The sequence below is a fragment of the Podarcis cretensis genome, assembly GCF_951804945.1.
Source record: "Podarcis cretensis genome assembly, chromosome: 13".
Lineage (NCBI taxonomy): Eukaryota > Metazoa > Chordata > Lepidosauria > Squamata > Lacertidae > Podarcis > Podarcis cretensis.
Genome location: NC_137182.1, coordinates 21,423,492 through 21,450,632, shown reverse-complemented (window position 1 = coordinate 21,450,632; position 27,141 = coordinate 21,423,492). Strand labels below are relative to the sequence as shown.

Below are 27,141 nucleotides of genomic sequence, written 5' to 3'. Positions count from 1 at the left end.
TTGTTGTTGTTGTTGTTGTTATCCATGCTTCCACTTGTCCTGTTGCTTTTTCCCTGTGGGAGAACCATTGTTTAGTGCTCAGTTGAAGCCAATCGCACTGGCTTGACCGCCGCGATTGAGGGGGCCAGCACCACATGAAGTGCACTTATGACAGCAGCACATCGCATGGTGTGTTCACATCCCTCGCATGTGATGCGCAATGTGTGGGTGTGCATGCCGCATGGCTTGTGCGCATGACGCAACCAGGCTGCGCGGCACGCATGAGCGACATGAGCACGCCACATGACATGCTTGCATCATGCATGAATGTCACTGCAGAACATTGAGGGGGCCCGGTCCCCTCCTTCAAATTTGGGGGGCCCTTTCCCCTAGGCAAGCAGACAACCAGCAAAAATATGGACGAGCTTTTAGAGGGCTACAGGGGAAGGAGACCAGTTTAAATGTCCACCTGGCTCACCTTGGCGACGTTGCATTTTTTCAGCCTAACTCAAATCTCTCCACCTAAACCTGGCCTGCTTTGAGCATGAAAGGAGTGACACCGCCACCGCCACACAGGCACACACACACACACAACCTTCTTGGAGGAAGGGCGTGACAGAAATGTGAAAGGGTGTGAAAGAAATGTGACAAAGGGCGCTTCCTGTCTGTCACGTCCCGGAGCTCGATAGCAGAACAATTTGTCTTAATAAAACAGTTTGTCTTGGCGCGGGGTCCGTTTTGACATCAAAGGATCCCAGTTTGATGACGGCCATCTTCGAAGGAGGGGCCCATAGTTTGGTGGCAGCAGAGCACATGCTCTGCATTGCAGAACGTCCTTCAGGAAGCTCCTGCAGCCAATCGGAAGCCTTGGAAGCTGTGTCAGACGTTTGGGTTCCAAAGAATGTTCACAAACCGGAACAATCACTTCCTGGTTTGCGGCGTTTGGGAGCCAAAAAGTTCGACTCACAAGGCATTTGGGATCTAAAGTACGACTGTACTACTAATGGTGGCGCAAACGGATTTGGACCCCCCCCCCAAAAAAAAACCCCCTCAAATGCACTTCAAAGGGCTGCACCTGTGCTCCCCTCCCAGGTGTAGGAAGCAGCAGTTTTAGCATAGAGATACGCCGGGCAGACGTGTGATAAAATTGTGCCCTTCAGGCACTCTCTCTTACACACAGTCAGGATATAAGAGAGAAAATTACTAAGTGCTGGCAGGAGCAGGAGGGGAAGTTGCCGTTTGCAAATGATTCACGGATTGAGTCAGGACAGGTGAGAGTTGCCTGCCACTCAGCTTCCGTTTCTTACCCATTCATTGTTGGGGGGCTAGGCTGGCTGGATGTGGCGTCCCTGCGGGAAGCCGAAAAGCATGCTTCATCTGATGACTCATGTACCTTTTATCTGGGAGGCAAAATATTTCCCGCACAAATCACATCTCTCGAGCACAAAGGGCATGATGATTCACAGAGGCAGCATCTGTATGTGAAGAGGTCTCTTGGCAAAGCTCGCCAGAGCTGTGCCAGTGGGGGGGGGGGGTCCTGGATTAATCCAAGGACATGGGCTTCCCTGCCCTTCTTATGTTTTGCCCTCTCTTTTACACGATCCTGTTTTTATACGTGCAGCTCGAGTGCATATAATGATCTCGGTTTCATGATTATGACCTGGCGATAATATTGTGCATCGTGATAGCTGGTTTTGTTGTTGTTGTTTGGTCGTTTTGTCGTGTCCGACTCTTTGTGATCCCATAGACCAGAGCACGCCAGGCCCTCCTGTCTTCCACTGCCTCCCACAGTTTGGTCAAACTCATGCTGGTAGCTTCGAGAATACTGTCCCACCATCTCGTAATTAGTCGTCCCCTTCTCCTTGTGCCCTCCATCTTTCCCAACAACAGGGTATTTTCCAGGGAGTCTTCTCTTCTCATGAGGTGGCCAAAGTATTGGAGCCTCAGCTTCAGGATCTGTCCTTCCAGTGAGCACTCAGGGCTCATTTCCTTCAGAATGGATAGGTTTGATACTCTTCCAGTCCATAGGACTCTCAAGAGTCTCCTCCAGCACCATAATTCAAAAGCATCAATTCTTTGGTGATCAGCCTTCTTTATGGTCCAGCTCTCGATAGCTGGTTTAGCTGGTGATGTATCACAATGCTGAAAACCAGATATCGTTCAGATATTGTTGGGCACTGAGCAGGTTACTTTTCCATCGCAGTGAGAGCATCATCCCTCTATCTTTGTTCCAGCTCCCCAATACTCTCTGCCTCCACTTTCTAGCCTAGCCCTTCAGTTCTAATCTCTCACATGTGAGCACTGGCACAAAAACACTCTTTCAATCTGCAGAGGCGGCCATTTGTACAAACATCTCAGCCCATCTTCTGCCCCATCAGCTCCACATGACCTTAGGGGCAAGTCCACAAATGACTAAGGAATTTGTAAGGAAATTTCTAGGGAAAGGCTGGTTCATATCCCAAATAAGGGGATGTTTCCTAAGCTGAAAACAGTGGTGATGGTATTTTCTGGGTTCTTGAGGTGGTGATGTCATAAATCCTTATTTGGCAACTTTCCTACGCTGCCCATTTAAACAAGTCAGGAATAGCGCAAGACTCTTGATCTCAGGGTTGTGGGTTCGAGCCCCACGTTGAGCAAAAGATTCCTGCCTTGCAGGGGTTTGGACTAGATGACCCTCGTGGTCCTTTCCAACTCTATGATTCTGTGAATGCCTATTTTGTCCTTGTAGATGCAGGTTGGCAGTAGGTACTGAACCTGTACCTAATAATGGAGCATCTAGTTGTACCTATTTACCTGGCAATATATTTTGCTCAGTTTGGCAAGCAAACCAGGCCGTTGAGCACCACAGTTAAACGATGCCCTGGGAGAATAAATACTTCTTGCTTATACAATGGTACCTCAGGTTAAGAACTTAATTCGTTCCAGAGGTCCGTTCTTAACCTGAAACTGTTCTTAACCTGAAGTACCGCTTTAGCTAATGGGGCCTCCTGCTGCCACTGCGCCACTGCCATGCAATTTCTGTTTTCATCCTGAAGCAAAGTTCTTAACCCGAGGTAATATTTCTGGTTAGCAGAGTCTGTAACCTGAAGCGTATGTAACCCGAGGTACCACTGTATATGGTTGCCGTCCTCAAGTAGTGATATATTCCAGAGATCTGGGAATTTGTTCCCTTTGGATAAGAGAGCACTGGAGAATTAAGAGGCCTTTGCAATGTTGCCTGACATATACAAGAATAGCCGACATGGAGGCATAAGGCAATTTTGGGACCCCATAGCAGATCCCCACAGAGAAAAGAGCCCAAATTCGGCATCTCCCACCTCTCGCCTTCCAATGTGCAGTGTGGGCAGTCTGATAAAGGTAAAGGGACCCCTGACCATTAGGTCCAGTGGTGGCCGACTCTGGGATTGCAGCGCTCATCTCGCTTTATTGGCCATGGGAGCTGGCGTACAGCTTCCAGGTCATGTGGTCCCCATGACTAAGCCGCTTCTGGCGAACCAGAGCAGCGCACGGAAACACTTTACCTTCCCGCCAGAGTGGTACCTATTTATTGATGTGCTTTTGAACTGCTAGGTTGGCAGGAGCAGGGACCAAGCAACGGGAGCTCACCCCGTCGCGGGGATTCGAACCGCCGACCTTCTGATCAGCAAGTCCTAGGCTCTGTGGTTTAACCCACAGTGCCACCCGCGTCCCTGGGCAGCCTGGTAGCCCTCCCCTAAATCTCCCTCCTCTGGGAGCCCCAACCATTTGGGATCCATTTGGGAATGTGATATGAGGCATGCAGCTGGCAGGGAAGGGGTTAGAAAATCGATTCATTCCATGTTTGTCCTTTTAGAAACAATACAAGAATGAAAATTCAGGTTGTCCTGCGAAATGTGCACTTCCCCAAATTTTGCAATGCGCTTTTCCAACCGTATGTGTACATAGATGCATATACTTAGGGTGAAAGTTGCATTGACGTATGTGTTAGTGGAAACAGCAGACAAAGAAGGACAATGAAGGACAATTGCTTTGCAGAAATGGGTCTATCAGGAGAAACCTGCACTAAAATGCTAGTGAATTTTCACGAGGACTTCCCCAAAAAATTGCAAACCCATTAAGAAATGTGGAAGACTGAAACTAAGGTTGGCAAAATGAGAAATTGAGGGGAACCAGAAACTCAGTGGCTGGTCATGAAGTGGGTGCCATGGCAGTTTGGAAAGGACTAGTAACTTGCTCAAGAAATTGAGTAATGTGGAACTTTGGTTTTCAAACGTAATCCGTTCCAGAAGACTGTTTGAGTTCTGAAATGTTCAGAATCCAAGGCCCAAAGGGCGGTTTGCAAATCTAATAGAAAAAAATGAGAAAAATACAGTGGTACCTCAGCGGAAGCCGTTTGACTTTTGAGGCGCATTCGAAAACGGAAGCATTTACTTCCAAGTTTTCGGCGTTTGGAAACTGAAATGTTAGTCAACGGAGACATTTGAAAACTGAGGTAGCACTGTAAAAGGCAGAGCCCCAGATACCAGCGCATATTTTTGGCCCATACGAAGCACACTAAAATGCTAATTCTACATCCAAACTGTCTTTTACCTGTGCGCCCTCATGCATCAGTTCATACCCTCTCTAGTTCATACACATACATTCCATCCATCCATGGCTTTTGTGCTTAATGTTTTCCTCCCGCTTGCCACCTGCCACTGTGAAATGTTCCCTTGGTGCATTCTTTTGCTTTCTTTCCTTTGTCTAGCGCGAGAGGCGCCTTGCCCACAACATTGAAAAAATACAGCTGTGTTTTTAGAGTGCGGTGGAACGCACGCCCCAGCTGCCTCTGTGCCAGGATGGAAGTAATATTTTGCTGGAATGGAAGAAGCCTCTCCTCACAGAGGACTAGCTACTTTGACAGGCTAGCTGATGCTGCTGTAGTTTCATGCCTGATCAAATTTGATATGAGTTTAAAGATTGAGGTGGGCAACCTCCGTCCCATGGGCCAAATACAGCACTCCAAGACATCTCCCTCTGGTACCTCAGGACTCTCCCCAACAGCCTCCCCTCGCTGACATCTCTTACCATTCCTTCTTCTTACCCTCCGTGAATGTTTTTTGCCTGACTGGAATGTGGGTTGCTTTTAGAGCTGATGTGTTTTTAATTTTGTGTTAGAGTTAATTTTTTTTTTACTTCCGTTACGAGCCACCTGGTGCTTTACCAAAGATCAGGAGGGATTAAAATGTTCTTTTTAAAAACAAATGCGGGGAGGGAGGAAGAGCAGGCAAAGCGTGTTGCTCCAAATGGCGGCAGTTTGGAGGTCAAGTCGCTGGTGCGAAGTGGTATTTGATTTCCAAAATAAGAAGTGCTGAGTTTCAACTTGCTTGGAAGTTCCGCTTTATGAGCCGGGAGCCGTTTCCTGAAAACACCAGTCACGGATCAGCAAGGAAGGAAAGGCACCCTGCTCTTACCCCAAAGCATTTTCGTCTCTCTCAAAACATGAACTGAGGTGGAATAGACCTAGCATTAAAAAAAACAAACCCAAGATTTTGTTGTGATGAGCAGTTGCCCAAACTAAGCCCCAAAGTCACCAAGACGGGGAGTCCTTTCCGTGAAAAGCATACCATCTCTTCCAAATTACATTGCAGCCGTGTTTTCTCATGGTGAGCAAGTGCTCCCCTTCCACCAACTCTAATTCAACATTATTATTATTTATTCTCCCTTTCTTCAGGCTGCTTGCTGGAGCTCCTCGCGATACGGCTACAGGGATGGAGAACGCCACGCGAATGGGCGCCATGTATGCTTGCCCTCTGACAGCGGCCACTGATGACTGTGAGAGGGTGGACATCAAGGTGAAAAGTACGTGGGCATGTGCAAAGGAGAGCCCTCCCGCTAGATTCACAAAATGTTTAGGGGTATGAGTACCCCTACATCCCCCCAGAAAAACCCCTGATTATTATTATTATTGCAAATGAAGTGATAAACAGCAAGCCCTGATTATTCCTCTGCTGGTTCCTGTTAGGTTTCCAGATGAAACCTGCTTGAAGTTGCTTATCAATTATCAGGATATCTCTATGCTCTGTAGTGCCTACAGCTTTGATTACTGGTTTCAAACAAGATCCATTCATATGTGATTTTTATCTTCCTTCCTTCCTTCTCTCCTCTTATATACTGCTTATATTCCAGAACAACTTCCAAGCAGTTTATAACTATTAAATTAATCCGTAATTAAACTATACAATAGTATCTGTCTTTCTGCAGGTATGAAAACTGCATCCCTTTTTGTGTGTGAAGCCTAGCTCTGAAGAACTTGTAGCCCTTCAGATGTTGGACCATAGTTTCCATGCTGGCTAGGGAGGTTGGAATCCCTGCAGCATCTGGGTGGCCACAGATTCCCCACCTGTGCCTTAAAGGACCTGGCAATAATCCTGTGCACATTTATGGGGGAGGAAGTCCTATTCCACTCAACGGGACTTACTTCTGAATAGGCATTCATAGGATTGCATGGCAGGGGTGTTTGGAACATGGTGGGAAGGTGGATCGTGTCCTAACTGCATTTCTCCCTCTTCCTTTTGCCCCTCTGTTCTCCCTGCAGGCGACCCCCACAGTAATATTGTTGAAGACATGTGGTTGGGGGTGACGATAGCAAGCCAGAGAGAGTCTTCAGGGAGAGTGATGGTGAGTAGTTTGTATTTATGGGGCAGGGAGCATTTCCATGGCAGGGATGGGGAACCCGGTGCTGCCTGGATGTTGTGGAGCTTCTTCTTTGGTGATCACTCGTAGCCGAGTAAGATTGTCTTCCATAAACACGGTTTTAAAAGTGAGTCCGTAAGTGACTGTGGAGGCCAATTCTGGATCCACACGTCCTTCCACAGTTGGGACATAGGTTTCTGGGCGGGAGTTGATCACGGTGTGGATTTGCCAAGCGTGCTTTTCTCTTAGCGCATTTCTCCCTTTTGTCCTGAATTCAAGCATCTTCATAGCCCATGACACCTTTGGTAAAGGCTGTTCTCCAATTGGAGCGTTTGTAGGCCAGTGTTTCCCAGTTGTCAGTCTTTATACTACATTTTTAAGATTTGCCTTGAAAGAGTCTTTAAACCTCTTTTGTTGACCTCCAGCATTACGCTTACCATTTTAAAGTTTGGAATAGAGCAGTTGCTTTGGAAGACGATAATCAGGCATCCGCACAACATGACCAGTCCAAAGAAGTTGAAGTTTGACACTGGTGACCTTTCCTTCTTCCAGTACACTTCCTAGGTGATGTGCAAGATACCATCCATCTGTTAAAATGCTGTTAGTATGGCATGCCCAATCCAAGGTGGGTCAGAAGCTTTTGGCAAAACTACATGTTACACTTGGCATGAGGCTGTCACCCAAAAATGGCCCGCCAAATCCAGTTCCTTTCCTCTCCCCTGTTAAAATGAAGGATGACCCCTATTGGCATTTATTTTTCTCCCATATTTGCTCCATTGCATTGGTTCTCATGGGCAGTATAGCTCTAAGGGTGGATTCAAAATGATAACACTGTTTTCAGAGCTGGCTCCTATGATAGAATCAGAGGCTATAACATCCATGACAGAGGGCCATGGCATGTCTGCACATGGCTGAAGATGGGAGATGGCACATCAACTTCATGAAATATTCTTCACATTGATTTTAAATTGCATTTTAAAAAAATATTGTATTGTACAGTGGTACCTCTGGTTACATATGCTTCAGGTTACATATGCTTCAGGTTACACACTCCGCTAACCCAGAAATAGTACCTCAGGTTAAGAACTTTGCTTCAGGATGAGAACAGAAATCGTGCTCCGGCGGCATAGCAGCAGCAGGAGGCCCCATTAGCTAAAGTGGTGCTTCAGGTTAAGAACAGTTTCAGGTTAAGAACGGACCTTCAGAACGAATTAAGTACCGTATTTTTCGCTCTATAACATGCACCAGACCATAAGACGCACGTAGTTTTTAGAGGAGGAAAACAAGAAAAAAAATATTCTAAACAAAATAATGGATATATGATTTTTGTGGTTCATGCTGTGGCCACAGACATGTGATCTGACAGTGAGTTTGGAGTAGCCCAATGCAAAAATCCTGAGGATCCATGTGGATCCATGCTTTGTAACCACGGAGGAGGGAAGGAAGGGGAACCATGGATCCTCTGCTCACGACTGCAGCAGATCCCCCCCCCCCCCTCGGCCGGCATTCGCTCCATAACACGCACAGACATTTCCCCTTACTTTCTAGGAGGAAAAAAGTGAGTGTTATGGTGCAAAAAATACGGTACTTAACCTGAGGTACCACTGTATTTCTTTTCTTTTTTATTTTAATTTTTATTATTAGTTTTATTAAATATTACAAGGTAAATAGAAAAGCAAAAATCAAAACAAAGTCCATACTTAGCAATATAAACACAATCGTCTACATATTTACCAAATGCAGACTAAAGAAGAAGAAAAACATAAGATAAAAGAAAAGAAAAAAGAAAGGGGGGGGACTACTTTCCATAATCAATAGTACCAAATTTATACTTTAAACATCACATTTTTAAAATCCTAGTTAAAATATTATAAAAGACTTCCACCGCATTTACCACACGTCTCTTAATTTCTAGTTCACCTTTACATCTGTTCTTCAGTCACTTCCTTTCCTTCTTTCATAGTCCATCAATTCTTTGTATTCTTTATATTCTTCACAAAGTTAGTCTAAGCACAACCAAACTTTCGTATTTGAGCCCTGCTTGCGTAAATATCTGTTTAGACAATCCCATAAAGATATAATAATAATAATAATAATAATAATAATAATAATAATAATAATAATATTGTATTGTATTGTATTTCATTGTATTGCGGTATACAACATATATACAATGCTGCACAATATACATGAAATAAAAGATGCAACCATAATACAACTAAAAATAATACAGCAACTCAGTGCATTTCAAATTCCACAAGAGGTGGGGAAATCAACAAGTGGTCCACCAAGACCCTCTGTAATTTCCAAGTGGTCTGAGTGGGGGAGTTTGGGAGCCAGTGGGTCGGACCCACTAAGAACCCCACTTTTCTTTCCTGCTCCTTCCCAAATATTGCAAGCAGGAAAAATCTGTTGCTATGCACATCCATAAGATCTTCAGAAACCTGCTACTAACTGGCCCTCCGTTTACTGGTACATCTTAGATAACATCCTCCCGACTTCTGCCCCAAAGCCCTTCGCATCCTTGAATCTCTCCCGGTAGCTATTTTAATCCTCTGCTACATCAGCACCTTTAAATGGTTTAAAAACAAACATAAAACCCCCCACCAATCTCCACTGGCATTTGCTGAAATTCAAGAAATAGCTTTGGGCAGTGGCAGCCAGACGGCCAGGCACCTTGGAGATCAGAATGCAGGTGCCAGTTCTTTTTTGCTTTATAAGAAAATGCCAGCGGTAATTCCTTTTCGGGTGGGTTTAAGTTTCTTGAGAAGCTTGCTGCCTCTATTCCATTCCTTTCCCTGGCTTATTGGATACGTTACTAGTTTTGTCATCCACTGTCTCCATTGTGGTCCCTTGCAGCTAATTTTATCCTGGGTTAGGCCAGGAATTTGTTTTCCTTGCCAATCACAAGTCCCAGAATAATCAATGCAAGGAAGGTTAAAGTTTCTCTGAGCATGTATGGAGCACTCTTGACAGCATCATGGAATTAGAAAGCATCCAGCGAAGAGCTTAATTTGAGCACAGGGTTCAGTCAGAATTAGCCTGTTTGCAATACCAGCAGTCAGCCTGGTAACATACAATGAGAGAAGAGAGGACCTGTAAGCATGCGCAGAGTGCCTATCCCACACTACTGAATAATCACAGCCAGCTCAGGATGGGAGTTGGAAGTCATGGCCAGAGCCGTTCGATGGTCAGATTCCCTTGGAAGGTAGTGGGCTCTGGAGCTGCGAATAATAATAATAATAATAATAATAATAATAATAATAATAATACATTTTATTCATACCCCGCCCTCCCCAGCCAAGGACAGGCTCAGGGCGGCTAACAACCAATAATAAAAACAAGTTGAATGAATACAACTTAAAAACAAGATTAAAATACAACATTAAAACATTAAAACATTTAAATGACTATCAGACTTTGAAAAGCTGGTATCACTGAATCAAGTTCATAAACTTGTTGGCTTAATTAAACTAATGTCAAGGCTTCAGAGAATCCTATCCCTTCCCATGGTGCGATGCCAAGAAGCAACAACAACAACAACAGGAATTCTTACCAAGTGGTTTATTCAATATTCACAGAGAGAGACGAAGGAATGCAGTCTCTCTTAGATAATGGTGTTACTCCAAGGAAAGTCCCACCCTCTCAGTCCCTCCTATTCTACATCACCCTTGTGTTGGTTGATCTGTGTTTTCTGCCTCTGAGCTTTCTCTTCTACTACCCTCAATGCCCGCCTGGTCCTGGGAGAAGGGGGGTCAGGAATGTTCTCCAAGGACACTGAGTCTGTCGGCTGTCTCTCCCCTGGTGCTTTTTCTTATTCCTGCTGTTCCTCTCCCAATATTTCCAAGCTCCTCCCCTCTGCAGCCTCTGAACTATGCCCTGCGGCAAACCGCTGTTCTAAATCTATACTGTCCTCCTGTTCTCGGGAAGGTGCAGGAAGGGGGGGGGCGGGGAGTTCCCACCATTCCTCCTCAGTCCAGCCCCTGACAACTAAATAGTTTTAACTGAATTCTGAATAAATGTGCAGTTGCCATATTTTTCCATGTATAAGACTAGGTTTTCCCCCTTAAAAATAATGTCAAAAATAAGGGGGCGTCTTATACACAGATAGTGTCTCCCCCCATTTTCTTAAATCTGAGTCCCCCAAAATAGGGAGCATCTTATACATGGGGGCGTCTTATAGATGGAAAAAATACGGTAATTGCTCCTGCTTTGAATTTCTTTGTGTCGTTATCTTCTTTAGTGAGTCGTGCAAACTGCTGTTCTGAATGATGCTCTTTATAGGGTAGGGGCCACTAGGAATGAATTTAGGGAACTAAGGGCATGGTGACCCAAAAATGTTTGGGAACCTTGGGCTATGGAAAGGTTTTCAGTGCTAAAGCTGAGTATGAATGGACCATGCATACATATCTCCAAAGTACCTGGAATCATGGGTATGGCATACCCTCCAACCGTCCCTATTTTCCTGGGACATTTCCAGAATTACAGAAGCCATCCAGGCTTCTGATTTGATCCCAGAATGTCCTGGGGATGAGCTAGAGTGCCGTGTGAGCTAGAGTGCAGCAGTGCCATGATCTTGCATGAGCCAGCTTACTGGCATGGCACCAACAGAAACACATCCCAATTGCCGTCAGGAGAATGATGAAGGCTATGGAGTGGACTTAGAAAGGCAGAAAGTGTCAGGAGTTCAGCCTACACTCAAGTAGGACCCTGGCAAAGATACATGCCCGACTGGCATGTTCTCTCCCTCCTGGTCGATCATTCGGGAGCTTCAAAAGCTTTCTTCTGCCCGAACATCACAGCGACCGGTGCCAACAGACACCGGCACACTTAGGGATCCACAGAGTTTGTGCAACTTGCGTGACAGACCTCAGCAACTCAGCATTTTGGCTAATCTACTTTATTTACATATAAACACACACAGAGCACTGCAACATGGCTCCCTCTCTCTCTAGCATCAGACAAAAAGAGAAGAACAAAGGACAATAGACCCACTTCACAGAACACAGTAAGACAATCTTCCTGTCTTCGTCACTTCCCACTCTGTGGAGTTCAAACATATACCGTCATGTGAATGACAACAATCCCATGACTGCAATCATGGAGCAGGAATTCTAACAGAAAGCGTGCTGTAATGGTTGTGAGGGGGTTACTTGTGCGTAAATTGCCTTCAGATTAGTTAGATTGCTTGCTCAATCATGTTTAGGGTTAGAGCTCGCCCTCCGTGACCTGTTAGTCACTTGCAGAATCCGTCAGTGGGCGTTTCTTGAATCTCTTCCAGCATAAAAGCTGTTTGACCCCAAGTCTCCTCCTATGTTCCCTGCACGGAACGCGTCTGCGCAATTAAGGGGAAGGCAGGGGCGTGCCAGCGCTCTCTCCGCTAGTTTCGGTTGAAGGGTCTCGGAGCCCTGACACCGATTCCTCTATCTCCCTCTCCTCTCTATTGGTGTCACGCTGAATTCCTTCCCCCTTGCTGGTTCCCTCTCCGGCATCGCTCTGGAGCCCTGCCTCCGCTTCTCGCTCTGATGTCAGTTCCCTGACACGTGCCTTCAAGGAAAGGCCGGAGCCTCACCCCACCCCACCCCATTTCGGCGCAAACTAAAGCCTTGTCTGCTTGACTTTGCTAGGCTTGTGCCCACCGGTACACCCGAGTTTTGTGGGCTGGCAATGAAGACCAGAGGCGCATGGTTGGGAAATGCTACGTCCACGGAAACAACCTCCAGCTGCAGGAGCAGGATGAATGGCAGCATTTCCACAACGAGATGTGCAACACCAACAGCGACTCGGACGTAACGGGCATGTGTCAGATGGGCATCAGCGGCGGCTTCACCGCCAACAGCATTTATTTCGGAGCCCCCGGTGCTTTCAACTGGCAAGGTTTGTGACACTTCCTCAGCCCTTCCTTCCTGTATCGCCATGTAAATATGTGGCTTAATGGGAGACAAAACCAAGCAGGTGGGAAATTACCAAAAGCACATTAATTTGCAGGCCATATACAGTCATACCTCAGAAGTCGAACAGGACCCCTTCCGGAAGTCCGTTTGATTTCCGAAACGTTTGGCTTCCAAAGCGCAGCTTCTGATTGGCTGCTGGAAGCCAATCACCCCACACCTTGCAGAGATGGGCCGACGCTGCCGACAGGCCCTGCACCCCTTGGCAACATCCAAAGGCCCTGATCCACTAGGTGCCGGGGTGGATTTCACCCTGTGCCTTTTCAGAGTCAAGCCCAGGCTGCCAACGGGCCCAGCAGTGGCAGCAGCAACAAGCAGCTCTGGCTTGCCCAGACCTACCCATTGCTATTCCACCACTGCACTTGCCTGACCTGGGGCTTCTGGATCACAGGTCAAAGTAGAGCCCTCTCCCACCAGAAACAAACCAGGACTGCTCCAAGAAAACGCACGTTTGTGATTGGCTAGGCAGATAGCCAGCCATTTGGGGGGGGGACATTTTCCCCTCCTTCACTTCTCACTTCCCTCTATGGCCCCCTGACCTTGTGCTATAGCCCCCTATTTACACATTTTTCACCTGTGGCTCCCTTGGAATATCCTGGGTGGACCAGGGGTCCATATGGGTGGGGAACACTGAACTAGACTGTTTTTTGGACTACAGTTCCCGTCATCCCTGACCACTGGTCCTGCTAGCTAGGGATGATGGGAGTTGTAGTCCAAAAAACGGCTGGAGACCCAGGTTTGGGAAACTCTGAACTAGAGATTTTTTTAAAAGAGAGAGAGAGAGAGAGAGAGAGAAGCAGACAAACTGAAATGGACAGAATCGCCCATCCCTAAATAAGCCCTGTCCCATCACATCTCTTCCTTGTGGTCAATGACCGGTGTTAAATAAGCCCCATTAAATTTAGTGGGATTTACTTCTGGGCGGACGAGGTCAGGAATGCAGCCTTACCTGGTAAACTAAATGATGAAATAAAAGCCCAGAGCCCAGTTGAGGGGAAGACATGTGCTCTCCTTTTCTTCTGTGTTTAGAGCCCCTGAACCTCCGCACACACGTCTGGGTTCTGAAACACAGGGAATAGCATCCAGGCAGGATTCAAACCCAGGACCTCTCTCTCTGGAAAAGCAAGTGGCTCGATAGACACCGGGCAGAAGGAAGCGGTGGGTCTCTTTGTGTTGAGTTAAAATGTCACAACTTTCCTCTTTCTGGCACAGGAACCGATTACATGATCCTTCGAGGGGACCGAGAATGGGACCAGCAGGATTACTCGTATCCAGATCAGAAGTACAGCTACAGCTATTTGGGTAACTGCAACTGATATGGTTTTTCCTGGTCCGCTGCCCTGTTTGCCTGCCTCCATCTCCCTTCTTTCCTCACTCGCATACAAACATGATGATAGGATCACACACACCCCAACCCAGCTAAGATTTCTTAACGCAGGAGTTTCCTGCAGCCAATCAGAAGCCGTGCTTTGGTTTCTGAACGTTTTGGAAGTCAAACGGACTTCCGGAATAGATTCTATTTGACTTCCAAGGCATAGGACTGGAAGACAGTGAGTGAGAATTATGCTTTTGTAAAGGGGGTGATCAGCAGTGGTGTAGCGTGGGGGGTGCAGGGGGGCCCGGCCGCACCGGGAGCAACATCTGGGGGTTAGGGGGCACAAATTACTTGCCTTGCCCCGGGTGCTGACAACCCACGCTACGCCACGGGTGATCAGGATAAGAAGGAACTCATGCACTTCCCCTCGTATCTATAGGCTACACAGTCGAAGCAAGAACTGAGGTTCTGCGCAAAAATGAGACCACCTTAGTCAGTGGAGCCCCTCGGTTTAACCACACGGGAGCCGTCTTCCTGATGGCAGCGGACAGCGCCACGACCCTTCAGGGGAAACTGATTATCTACGGGGAGCAAGTGGGCTCCTATTTTGGCAGTTCCATTGCTCTGGCTGATCTCAACAATGACGGGTGAGTCTGCTGGCCGGCAAAGCTAGTGGGAAGCAATGTCTCATTTGCCCAGCGGAGGGGCTGTGATCACACCTCTCTCTCTTCCTATCGGTAGGTGGCAGGACCTGATTGTCGGAGCACCCTACTACTTTGACCGGAAAGAGGAGAAGGGTGGGGCCGTCTACGTGTACATGAACCTGGGGGGAACGTTCCACAGCAGCCCCAATATCACACTGACAGGGCCCAGCAGCTCTGCCTTTGGCCTGGCCGTGGCCAACATCGGAGACGTCGATAAGGATGATTTCCAAGGTGGGGAGGGGGCTTTCTCCTCCGACTGTGGCCCCCATGCATACATTACTGGAAATGCATTCTGTTAGGGGACATTGCTTTGCAACAATGTGTATTTTGGGGGGAAATGCATATAAAATGTATTTATACAGTGGTACGGTGGCGCTGTGGGTTAAACCACAGAGCCTAGGGCTTGCCGATCAGAAGGTCGGCGGTTCGAATACCTGCAACGGGGTGAGCTCCCATTGCTTGGTCCCTGCTCCTGCCAACCTAGCAGTTCGAAAGCACATCAAAGTGTAAGTAGATAAATAGGCAGGAAGGTAAACGGCGTTTCTGTGTGCTGCTCTGGTTCGCCAGAAGCGGCTTGGTCATGCTGGCCACATGACCCGGAAGCTGTAGGCCGGCTCCCTCGGCCAATAAAGCAAGATGAGTGCGCAACCCCAGAGTCGGCCACGACTGGACCTAATGGTCAGGGGTCCCTTTACCTTTTACCTTGGTTCTTGAAGTTAATCCGTTCCAGGAGTCCATTTGACTCCCAAAACAGTTCGGAAACCAAGGTGCAGCTTCTGATTGGCTGCAGGAACTACCTGCACTCAAGCAGAAGCAGTATCAGACGTCCGGCTTCTGGAAAACATTTGCAAAATGCAACACTTATTTCCGGGTTTGTGGAATTCGGGAGCCAATTTGTTCGGCGACTAAGCCGTTGGGGAACCAAGGACCACTGTAATTAGGAGGGAATCATGGACATGGAGAACTGTAATCATAGAGAAAAGGTTTAGCTTAGCCCTCTCTCTGTTGTTCTCATTTTCTACATCCAGAAAGAGTTCATGAAATTGTTGTTGTTGTTTGGCCTAAGGAGAATATAGTTCTACACTTTGGAGGCTGTTGCTGGCAATGGGAGATTTTAGCGAGATTTGTTTTGAAGAGCAGCTGTAGGTTTCTTTTAGATGCCTCCTTTGGGAAGCCGACGAACAAGTCCACCTGACCCTTATCCTCCCTCCTTTCCTCCATAGATATTGCAGTTGGAGCTCCTTTTGAAGGTTCAGGGAAGGTCTACATCTACCACAGTGGTGCAGGAGGGCTTATTGATAAGCCCCAGCAGGTAAGCTCACCTTGCTTGTTCCTCTTCATCATTTTTCTCCTCCATGCTAGGCAAGGAAACTGCCTCTGATCGCATTCAATGCCTTCCCCACATTTTACAGCTAATGCAGCAAGCCTGCAGGCATTAGGAAGTCAGGGACTGGGTTTCAGCAGAGCTTGGCCCCACAACATGGATCCGCTGCAGGGGCTGCAGTTCTAGGCTAAGTGCCCATTATGGATCTGCACCATCCCCAGCTACAGAAGGGTCATAGCTCAGCTGCATGCAGAAGTTCAATTCCCGGCATCTCCAGATAGGCCTGGGAAATAAGAACCATATATTTTTTGTACCCCACACATCTGACTGTGTTGCCCCAGCCACTCTGGATGGCTTCCAACAGAATATCCAAAAACACAACCTGTCTTTAAACAAAATCCCTGTCTAAAATTCTGGAGAGCTGTTTGTGTTGTTCGATCCAGGGTCCCCAGATGCTGTTGGACTACAACTCCCATCATCCTTGACTACGCTGGCTGGGGTTGTTGGGAGTTGTAGTCCAACAGGGTGTGGATGAAGATCACTGGTTGCAGGCAATCTCCGTTTGAAAGCAAGGTATAGCCTGGTGACATCAGTGGCCGTCCTGCTCTCTCCCACACCAACCCAACCTGCTTAGCCAAGGCACCATCAACCTTGAGGCACAGCTCACAACATAGATCTTTCTCCTTTTGATGGCTCCCATTCCTCCTCCCTCATTTGCTCCTCCTCTGCAGGTTATCAGAGGCGAAGACGTCGGACCCGGAATCAAGACCTTTGGCTATTCCTTCAGCGGTGGAATGGATGTGGACGGGAACTCCTACCCCGATCTCCTGGTGGGCACACTCTCAGAAAACATCCTACTGCTCAGGTGAGAGGAGACTTAAAGAGGGACAGATAATGTACTCCTGAGGGTCTGCAGAATTCTTTTCCCTCATGGCTGATTTGTTCAAAGCCACTGCTGATGTTGGGGACTATTTGGGTTTATTATTGTGTAGTATTATCCACCTTCCTTCTGTGAGGAAGTCAGAATGGCATGAATATTGCTCCATCATCATCATCATATTGCTCCATCATCATCATCATCATCATCATCATCATAATAATAATAATAATAATAATAATTTATTATTTATACCCCACCAATCTGGCCGAGCTTCCCCAGCCACTCTGGGTGGCTTCCAACAAAATATTAAAATACAATAATGCATCAAACATTAAAAGCTTCCCTAAACAGGGCTGCCAAAAGTCTGGTAGTTGTTGTTCTCTTTGACAACTGGTGGGAGGGCATTCCACAGGGCGGGTGCCACTACCAAGAAGGCCCTCTGCCTGGTTCCCTGTAACTTGGCTTCTCTCAGTGAGGGAACCGCCAGAAGGCCCTCAGCGCTGGACCTCGGTGTCCAGGTAGAACGATGGGAGTGGAGACGCTCCTTCAGATATACTGGACCGAGGCCGTTTAAGGCTTTAAAGGTCAGCACCAACACTCAATGAGGTGAGCTTCTTTTTTTTACTATTTTCACTAAAGCAGTAATTGCATTTTATATGCATTATTGCACACACGATTGTACGTACTATAGGGACGTGAGTGGCACTGTGGTCTAAACCACTGAGCCTCTTGGGCTTGCCGATCGGAAGGTCGGCAGTTCGAATCCCCACAACGGGGTGAGCTTCCATTGCTCTATCCCAGCTCCTGCCAACCTAGCAGTTCGAAGGCACACCAGTTCAAGTAGATAAATGGGTACCTCTGCAGCAGGAAGGTAAACAGCGTTTCCGTGCACCAGAAGCTGTTTACCTTCCTGCTGGCCACATGACCCGGAAAGCTGTCTACAGACAAATGCCGGCTCCCTCGGCCTAAAAGCGAGATGAGCGCCACAACCCCTTTGACTGGACTTAACCTTCCAGGGGTCCTTTGCCTTTACCTTTTTACCTTACGTACGATATTACGCATGGATACATTCCAGGTTTCCTAAAGTAACCAGCATATAAACAGATATGTACTATAACCACTTAGAAGTCAAACAAGAAATAAAACAAAACAAAACAAAAAAATAACTGTATTAAAAATACTTATGTTTTGCTACTTATACCATTTTGCCAAAGGTATATAGTACTGCATGGGACTTGATCTTTGTTATACAGTGGTACCTCGGGTTAAGTAATTCATTCCGGAGGTTCGTTCTTAATCTGAAACTGTTCTTAACCTGAAGCACCACTTTAGCTAATGGGGCCACCCGCTGCCGCCGCACCGCCACAACACGATTTCTGTTCTCATCCTAAAGCAAAGTTCTTAACCTGAGGTACTATTTCTGGGTTAGTGTAACCTGAAGTGTCTGTAACCTGAAGTGTCTGTAACCTGAAGCGTATGTAACCTGAGGTACCACTGTATATACTATATACGTTTATAATATTTGCATATAGTTAATCAGGCTGCTTTTTAAAACACTTGCCGATCTGCAAACGTCAAGTTACAAGAAAGGAGATTTTGATGAAACATCAAGAAAAACTTTCTGACAGTAGGAGCTGTTTGACAGTGGAATGCAGACTCGCCTTCCTTGGAAGCCTTTAAGCAGAGGTTGGCCAGCATCTGTCATGGATGCTTTAGCTGAGATTCCTGATTTTCAGGGGGGTTGGACTTGATGACCCTCGGGTTCCCTTCCAATGCTACAGTCCTACGATTCTGTAAGCAGGTGCTTGATGCAAATGGCAGTCCAGTGCAACCAAAGCTCAATTAGTTCAGAACCACCAAATTCCATGTAAAATGGACTCCACCTCAATCCATATGAACCTACCTGGACCCTGAGATCATCTTCTTCATGTGGCTCCTCCTTGAAAGGTACGGAGGGCGGCAACACAAGAACAGGGCCTTCTCTGCAGTGGCTCCCCCTCTGTGGAATGCTCTCCCCAGGGAAGTTCACCTGGCGCCTTCATTATATATTTTTAAGCTCCAGGCAAAAACATTCCTCTTCAACCAGGCCTTTGCTTGATCTGATTTACATCCTATGCCCTTTTAAGATGTGTTTTGTTGGGGGGGGGGGCTACTGGGTTGTTGTTTAATTTTTTTTGTGTATTTTGTGGTTTTATATCTTGATTTTATTCTGTGAACCGCCCTGAGACCTCCGGGTATAGGGTGGTAAAGGTAAAGGTAAAGGACCCCTGACCATTAGGTCCACTCATGACCGACTCTGGGGTTGCAGCACTCATCTCGCCAAGGGAGCCGGCGTACAGCTTCCGGATCATGTGGCCAGCATGACAAAGCTGCTTCTGGCAAACCAGAGCAGCACACAGAAACGCCGTTTACCTTCCCGCCGGAGCGGTACCTATTTATCTACTTGCACTCTGACGTGCTTTCGAACTGCTAGGTTGGCAGGAGCAGGGACCGAGCAACGGGAGCTCACCCCATTGTGGGGATTCGAACTGCCAACCTTCTGATCGGCAAGCCCTAGGCTCTGTGGTTTAACCCACAGCACCACCCGCGTCCCTATAGGGTGGTACATGAATTCAATTAATAATAATAATAATATCCTTAAACAGTACCCCACTCATTTCCCTTTCGTCTCATATCTCTTTGCAGAGCCCGTCCAGTGATCAACATCTTAGACAAGTCATTCACAGTTACCCCAACCACATTGGACCCTAACAGCTGTAGCGAAGACTCTTGGTAAAAGCTTCCTTCTATGTTCTCTCCTCACAGTTTTTTCTCCTCACCCGCCTGCCCGAGTGCCAGGGCTCTTTGAAAGGCGTGCGACGGCAGAAATGCGATGGAACTGGTTATATTTAGCCTAAGGACAGGAAGATGAAAGGGGAGCACACTGCCAATTTTCAGCTTGTTTAAGGGGATGTCGGAAAGAATCAGGAGAACAATTGTTTGCCCTCCCCGCCGAGTGCGGGACAAGAAGTAGGAGTGTTTACACAAGAAATTCAGATTAAATGTGAATGAAGAAAACATCTGTCGCTAAGAGCAGTATAGTGCACTGGAGCAAGCTTTATAGAGATGTGGCAGAGTTGCCTCCTTTGGATTATTTCAATAATAATAAATAATAATTAATAATAATAATAATAATAATAATAATAATAATAATAATAATTTGTATACCACCCTTTATCTGAAGATCACAGTCGACAACATAAAAATGCAGAATGAAAACACAAAATACATAATAGAGCAAAAACAAACCAATAACACCCTCTGTCCCACAAACACATTTAAAAGATAATCATCATCAACATCATCATTTATACCCCACCCACCTGGCTGGGTTTCCCCAGCCATTCTGGGTGGCTCCCAACAGAATTAATGATAATGATAATGATGTGATAAAACATCAAACATTAAAAACTTTCCTGAACATAACTTGTTCAATCAGGCAAAGGCCTGGTTATAGAGAAACGTTTTTGCCTGGCACCTAAAGATATGTAATGAAGGAAAGGGTATGAATTGTGGATTAATAATAATAATAATAATAATAATAATAATAATAATAATAATGGAGTTCCCTCTCCTGCGGAGGAGAACTCCTGCTCTTTAAAAGAAAACTCCATGCCCCCAAAATACCACTTGCTGCTCAAGAAAATTCATCACAGCCCTATAACAAGAGCATCCAAGGAATGCATTTCAATACAAAACATCTTTAGGCTGCCATTGTACACTGGGTGTTTAGAGTAGACCCTTCCAAGGCTGGCTGCTGTGGCTTCAGAATAGGTTTGTGCTTCTGCTCCTCCCTTTAAAAAGTGATCACTGCTCTGTTTTGGTTTGCCTGGAGGCAGTAGCAAACTGAGAAGTGCAGGGTTCCTTCCTAAGAGTCACAACCGCGCCCCTTCTAAAATAATGCAATAATCTTATGGTTATACAATAATAATAATAATAATAATAATAATAATAATAATAATAATAATTTGCGATGCAGTGCCACAATAAATGCAAATCTCCATGTGCTCAGAAAACATCCTACTGCTCAGGTGAGAGGAGACTTAAAGAGGGACAGTTAATGTACCCCCAAGCGTCTGCAGAATTCTTTTCCCTCAAGGCTGACTTATCCAAAGCCACTGCTGATGTTTGGGATTATTTGGGTTTTTATTATTATTGTGTATGAATATCCACCTTCCTTCTGTGAAGAAGTCAGAATGGCTTGCATATTGTTTAATAATAATAATAATAATAATAATAATAATAATAATAATAATTTATTATTTATACCCCGCCCATCTGGCTGGGCTTCCCCAGCCACTCTGGTCGGCTCCCAACAAAATATTAAAATACAGTAATGCATCAAACATTAAAAGCTTCCCTAAACAGGGCTGCCTTCAGATGTCTTCTAAAAGTCAGATAGTTGTTGTTCTCTTTGACATCTGGTGGGAGGGCGTTCCACAGGGCGGGTGCCACTACCGAGAAGGCCCTGTGCCTGGTTCCCTGTAACTTGGCTTCTCTCAGTGAGGGAACTGCCAGAAGGCCCTCAGCGCTGGACCTCAGTGTATGGGTAGAACGGTTGGGGTGGAGACGCTCCTTCAAGTATACGGGACCGAGGCCATTTAGGGCTTTAAAGGTCAGCACCAGCACTTTGAACTGTGCTCAGAAACATACTGGGAGCCAATGTAGGTCTTTCAAGACCGGTGTTATGTTGCCTGGAAGAATCTGTGTTTACTCCCATCTCATCCTGCTCCAAGACTTCCAGGTCAATCACATTTCTCTCTTTCTTTCTCTCTCCTTTCCCTCCCTACCTCCTCGACTAACAGCATCAAGGTGCAGATCTGCTTCTCCTATTCCCAAAGTGCAGGAAACCCAACGTACAAGGAAACCATAAGTGAGTAGAAGTTCCATTTGAGAGGGATTTTATTTTTCAGGAGAGAAGATCGGGGGCTCATCCTCTGACAGCCACACAAGCCCTGAGCTTGAACTGTCACTCCTAAATGTATGTGGGCATTCCAGATATGCCCAGAGGCACCTTCCTCTTTCAGTCTTGCCTTTTCCCGGGTTCAGGTTAAACCGTTACCAGCACTGCTTCGGGAGGAACAGCAGGGCAGAAATTGAAGGATAGATAAATATATAAATCGCACCCAGAGCTCATTTTCCGTTCTGGAGCTTTCTCAGAACTTCAGCTTGAACCCAGCCCTTACCAGGGGCCCAGAATACAACAGCGGAGCTGAGGTGGAGGCAGAGTGAAGCAGATGCCTCGGGCGTCAGAATCCCATAGGGCACTGACCCCACGGGCACACAGCCTGCCCCTGCTTCCACTGGGGTCACGTGACAGCGGTGGCTGCGGCTTCTGGTGAGATCTCGTGAAAGTTCTGCGAGATCTCACGAGATCTCGCCAGAAGCTGCCAAGTGATGGAGAAAACAATAATTTCATAAACTGTATCGTTTTGGTTATTCCATTTTCTTTTCTATGGCTCACACTGAAAAGGCCTGTGCCTGCCTACTTTTTTACAGTTACAGATAGGTAGCCGTGTTGGTCTGCCATAGTCAAAACAAAATAAAAAAATTTTCTTCCAGTAGCACCTTAAAGACCAACTAGGTTAGTACTTGGTATGAGCTTTCGTGTGCATGCACACTTCTTCAGATACACTGAAACAGAAGTCACCAGGGTCTGTGCATGCACACGAAAGCTCATACCAAGTACTAACCTAGTTGGTCTTTAAGGTGCTACTGGAAGAATTTTTTTTTACTTTTTTACAGTACAGAACTGGTTGTTTTCAGGCACTGTATGTAGCAAATGTCCCTAACAGAACACAGGAAAAAACATAAACTGTTAGAATCTATGGCGGCCGTTGCACGCAAGAGAAGGGAATCGTCTAGGCATGGTTGTTGTGATTAATCTTGAATTGCCGACAAAAGAGGATAGTGGGAGACATTTAATGAACAGGAAAATGAGCCAAAGTCTTATTAAAGACATTGAAAAATGATTTTAATCACAGGATGTTACAACCAGGGCTGATCCTGCAGACTAAAATGATATCGATTGGTTCAGAATGGTAACATTTGGTGGCAACTTCCGAGATTGCTGTAATCCTTTGACTGGAGAAATGAAATCACCAAGGGTGTAAGAAACATTGCTTTGCGTGCGATTCTTCCCCACCACCTCCTTATTTTTGAGGCCGTCCCTCTGCCTGTTTGTATTTCAATAAAGGCTTCTGTTTTCACTTGGAGCCTGCATCCTTTTCGATTGGGTTTCTGGGTGGGATACCTCCAATCGAGGAACCCCTTTTTAAATTTATCCAACACACGCTCCCCCGGTAAGCGAGGATTCGGCAGGATGGGAGGTGGAGAAGACGGGAGCAGCGCTTTCCTGTTTTGCCTCAGGCGGCAAAATTGGACAGGCTGCTTCTAGGTGGAGGGAGTGGGGTGCACACGTTCCTCAGTTTGCCTGCTGAGTCTTGGCAGTGCCTCCGGCCTGTTTTCCCCACCCTATCACTTCCCCCTCTGTGTCTCATTTCAGAATTGAACTACCTGGTGGAAGCTGACCGGGACCGCCGTCCTCCTCGGGTATATTTTGCCAGGACACAGTCCACTGTCTACAAGGGACAGTTTTCCATGCCAAGGGAGAAGTGTCAGACCCTGGAAGTCCTTTTGCGGGTAAGGCGAGGGCAGTGGGCAATTTAAGCGATACATTTGGATGGCTGGGTGTGAGCGAAATATGGCATAATAATAATAATAATAATAATAATAATAATAATAATAATTTATTATTTATACCCCGCCCATCTGGCTGGGTTTCCCCAGCCACTCTGGGCTTAGTGGTGCATTGCGCCAGGGCACCGGCCTCTCAGGGGCGCCTCAGCAAGTGGGGGAGCTGCGTGCCTTTGCCAGCACCCTCCCCTTTCCCTGCACGCCCACCAGCTGCACCCCACCAACCATAAGGCTAGCGGGCTTGCAGCTTCCCTCCCAAGCCTCCTCAGGAGGAGATTGATCCCCGCGGAGGCTTAGGATGGAAGCTGCGCCTCGCCAACCATATGTGTGGCGGGCGCGCAGCTTCCCTCCCAATTCTCTGTGAGAATCTCTCCCCTCACGAGGAGGCTTGGGGGGGCGCAACTTCACTCCCAAGCTTTTGCTGGGATTGCTCTCCTGCAGTGGCATGGGGGAGACTTGCGCCCCCCCCCCCATGGCTAGCAGTGCACAGCTACGGCCACCCCAACACTATCCATGGTAATTTGGAGGTGCTAGGCCGATATTTGCACCCCAGCGCCGCATCTGCTAAAGATGGCCTTGGAGATGACCCTCTGAGCTTTCAAATTCCTCGTCAGAGTACAATCACTCAGAATTGGGTGGAGGGCTTTTTGCAATGAACTCTTCCCTTGCCCTGCAGGCTGATATGCGGGACAAGCTGCACCCCATTGCGTTCTCCATGAACTATTCTCTTGCCGAGAAGCCCATGCGGTTCCAGTTGGGCCTGCGCTCGCTAGATGCGTTTCCTGTCTTGAACGAGGATCAGTCCCGTGAGAATCAGACTGAGGTGAGCGCCATGCAGTAATCCAAAGCATTTCCCCTCCCCCACTTTGCACAAGCTCATTCGCTGTTCAATTTCTTTGTCTCCTCCCCCTGCCTTCTGCCTTCTGCTGGGTTGCTCAGTGTGACGGGACAGCTCGGTTTTCCCATACTGCTCTTCTTTCTGCCCCTAGGATCTCCCCACTTTCTGCTAATTGCACCGACCTTTCAGTTATGCCGCAGGCGCTGCTCTATTTGCCAACATTCTTTTTTTTAAAAAAAAAAATATTTATTTATTTATTTATTTAAATAATACAGCAAAAACAGAACACCAACAGAAAAAAAGAAATTTACAAAGGGGAAAAAAACACATTTCAAAAACACTGAAAACAAATATACTTGTGGTACAGTATCTCCCCCCCCACCCACCCGCAGCTTCCCTCCCTCCGCCACAATTTGATTTCTTTAAATTTCTATCTCCACATTTATCCTTGCATTCTCCAAATATGTCATTATTTGTCCTTCTTTTATCTCTTTTCTTTTCCAGTTCAAACATATACTTTACATTTTTATTGTAAGCATATTAGCATATCTTTCTCAGAACAATACTTTAACATATAATCTTCGAAACATTTCCATTTCTTTTTAAATTTTTTATTTGACTGATACCTTATAATTGATATTAGTTCTATTTGCCAACATTCCTTTTGCTGGCTCCTTCCCCCTAATCAGTTAGAATGTCTGTGCACATTCCTAAATTTGGTCCAGCAGCTTAAGTTTAAGCAAACTGCAGGTCGGAGTCTCTTGCAAACGGGTAACACATGCACACTAAGGTGAGTTATGTGCATGCACACCCATATGTACAAACGCATACAAATATCTATGAGAAATTGTCTCTGGTTTCTCATCATCAGCCTTCATAGATCCAGCATCCAATTTGCCCTCTGGCACCATCTGGTGGGAAAGCCTGTTCACCATCATTTTAAAGACAAAATCTAATAACATCCTGAAAAATGAGTTGCCGGTGGACTAGTTTGCTGTGATGCTGGCATTTGTGCAGTCGTCGTGCGGTGACTTTGACATGTGCTCGTGTTTCGCATCAAATATGTCAAGTGGGCCAGCCAAAATTTGGGAGACCACAGCGCAATATTTATTTTGTTGGGATGGTTTATATCCCGCCATTCAGTTGACTGATCTTCAAGATGGCTTGCAAGTAAGCTTAGGGACCCACTCTCTTGGGAGCCCCCAAAAAATGTAAAGGAAAAAAACTGGATATACATTTCCAAAACAAATAAAACGAAACCTACATATAGCAACAGTGTTTAGTGTTGTGTAGATTCCTGTGATGTAAGTAATGGGCCTCGCCTGCTAGCCTGCTCCCTAAAATATCACTGGTTTCCTCATTTCTATATATAGGGTGCCTACATTCTGCATGGGCTGGCTGCATGGCAACATGTGCAAATGGCTTGAGATACCTATTAGGTCCATAAATTACCATAGAGCATATATTCAACACAAAAAGCAGTGACAATTTGTTGTTGACAAAGGACATATAAAGGGCCCCATTACCTTCAGTAGCTTAGGGCCTCATCAAACCTCAGTCTGGCCCTGCTTGCAACATATTGCCATTTACACCACCCACACATCCCAGCAGCTCTTAGTTCTCTCAATGATTGATGGGGTCACAGTGGCCATCACAACTACTCTAGGTGAATCCTGGCTTTGGAGAGAGTGGCTGGCTTGCTCCGAAATAACATGGTGGTTTCATTCACTGATACACCTCTCACCTCTGTGGCACACATACAAACATTCTTACCTAAAGATTGAGAAATAGTTTTTGTTGACCTTTTTGCAGGTTTGGATGGAATGGTTAAGCCCAAGATATGGAATGGTTAAGCTCTGGGTAGCTCAGAGGCAGCCATTTTTCCTCTTAGTCCCCAAACACCTGCTCGCTCCTTTGTTCATGCTTGGTGATGGTTTGGCTTAGTGTTATGTGTGAACCAAGGAGCCAATCAGGGACTAATCTACACCGGTCAGTTAAAACGTTAAAACGCGTTATAAAAATGTAACACCAGAGGGTGCTGTGGAGCAGTGATCGATCATCAATGTAAAGTTGCATTGAGAACTAGACTACTTTTTTATATATATACCGCTTTCCAGATCATTGTAGTTCCAGCCCAGGGTGGTAGGACTGCATGGGAAGCCTCTTACGCCAGCTGGTTAGATCAGCTACACCATGCCGGTGTGCCTTGTTCACATAAAGCAATGGAGCAAGTCGAAATATTATGGTAGTACAAGTGGCACGTTGGTTGTCAAACTTAATCCGTTCCGTGAGTCCGTTCGACTCCCGGAACCATTCGAAAACCAAGGTGTGGCTTCTGATTGGCTGCAGCAGCTTTCTGGACTTAATTGTAAGCTGTGTCAAACGTTCAACTTCCAAAAAAACGTTTGCAAACCGGAACGCTCACTTCCAGGTTTGCAGCGTTCAGAAGCCGATTTGTTCGGGAGCCAAGCCGTTTGACAACCAAGGTACCACTGTATATAGATTATTATTGTATGTATAGGTACTAGTTTGATACTTTCTGTGGTTTACTGGTATATAATTGTTGGTACAGAAATTAAAAAAACCCCAAATCGATTGTAACAATAGCAACAACTCTACCGCTTTCAGATTCAGTTCAAGAAGCAATGTGGAACAGACAACAAATGCAACAGCAACCTGAAGATTAAGGCTGTCTTTTTAAATGACCAGAACCAGAAGTTGCCCAGGTGAGAAATACGTTCCCTTTGCACCCTCACTGGCT

General features: G+C 46.3%; 1 protein-coding gene across 3 annotated transcripts in view; it reads left to right on the top strand.

Moving 5' to 3' along the window:
* Window positions 1-27,141, top strand: part of ITGA3 (integrin subunit alpha 3) — a 138,504-nt gene that overhangs the window by 37,812 nt on the left and 73,551 nt on the right. For all 3 annotated transcript variants that reach the window (XR_013832408.1, XR_013832409.1, XM_079949328.1), the window contains exons 2-14: window positions 5,672-5,799; window positions 6,536-6,618; window positions 12,261-12,510; window positions 13,797-13,886; window positions 14,339-14,546; window positions 14,641-14,834; window positions 15,827-15,915; window positions 16,659-16,792; window positions 19,493-19,579; window positions 21,652-21,719; window positions 23,352-23,488; window positions 24,219-24,365; window positions 27,009-27,106. Coding sequence is in view for 1 of the 3 variants with exons in the window: in XM_079949328.1 (XP_079805454.1) it covers window positions 5,672-5,799; window positions 6,536-6,618; window positions 12,261-12,510; window positions 13,797-13,886; window positions 14,339-14,546; window positions 14,641-14,834; window positions 15,827-15,915; window positions 16,659-16,792; window positions 19,493-19,579; window positions 21,652-21,719; window positions 23,352-23,488; window positions 24,219-24,365; window positions 27,009-27,106 (1,713 nt within the window). In the remaining 2 variants the exon portion in view is untranslated. The remainder of the gene's footprint in view (window positions 1-5,671; window positions 5,800-6,535; window positions 6,619-12,260; window positions 12,511-13,796; window positions 13,887-14,338; window positions 14,547-14,640; window positions 14,835-15,826; window positions 15,916-16,658; window positions 16,793-19,492; window positions 19,580-21,651; window positions 21,720-23,351; window positions 23,489-24,218; window positions 24,366-27,008; window positions 27,107-27,141) is intronic.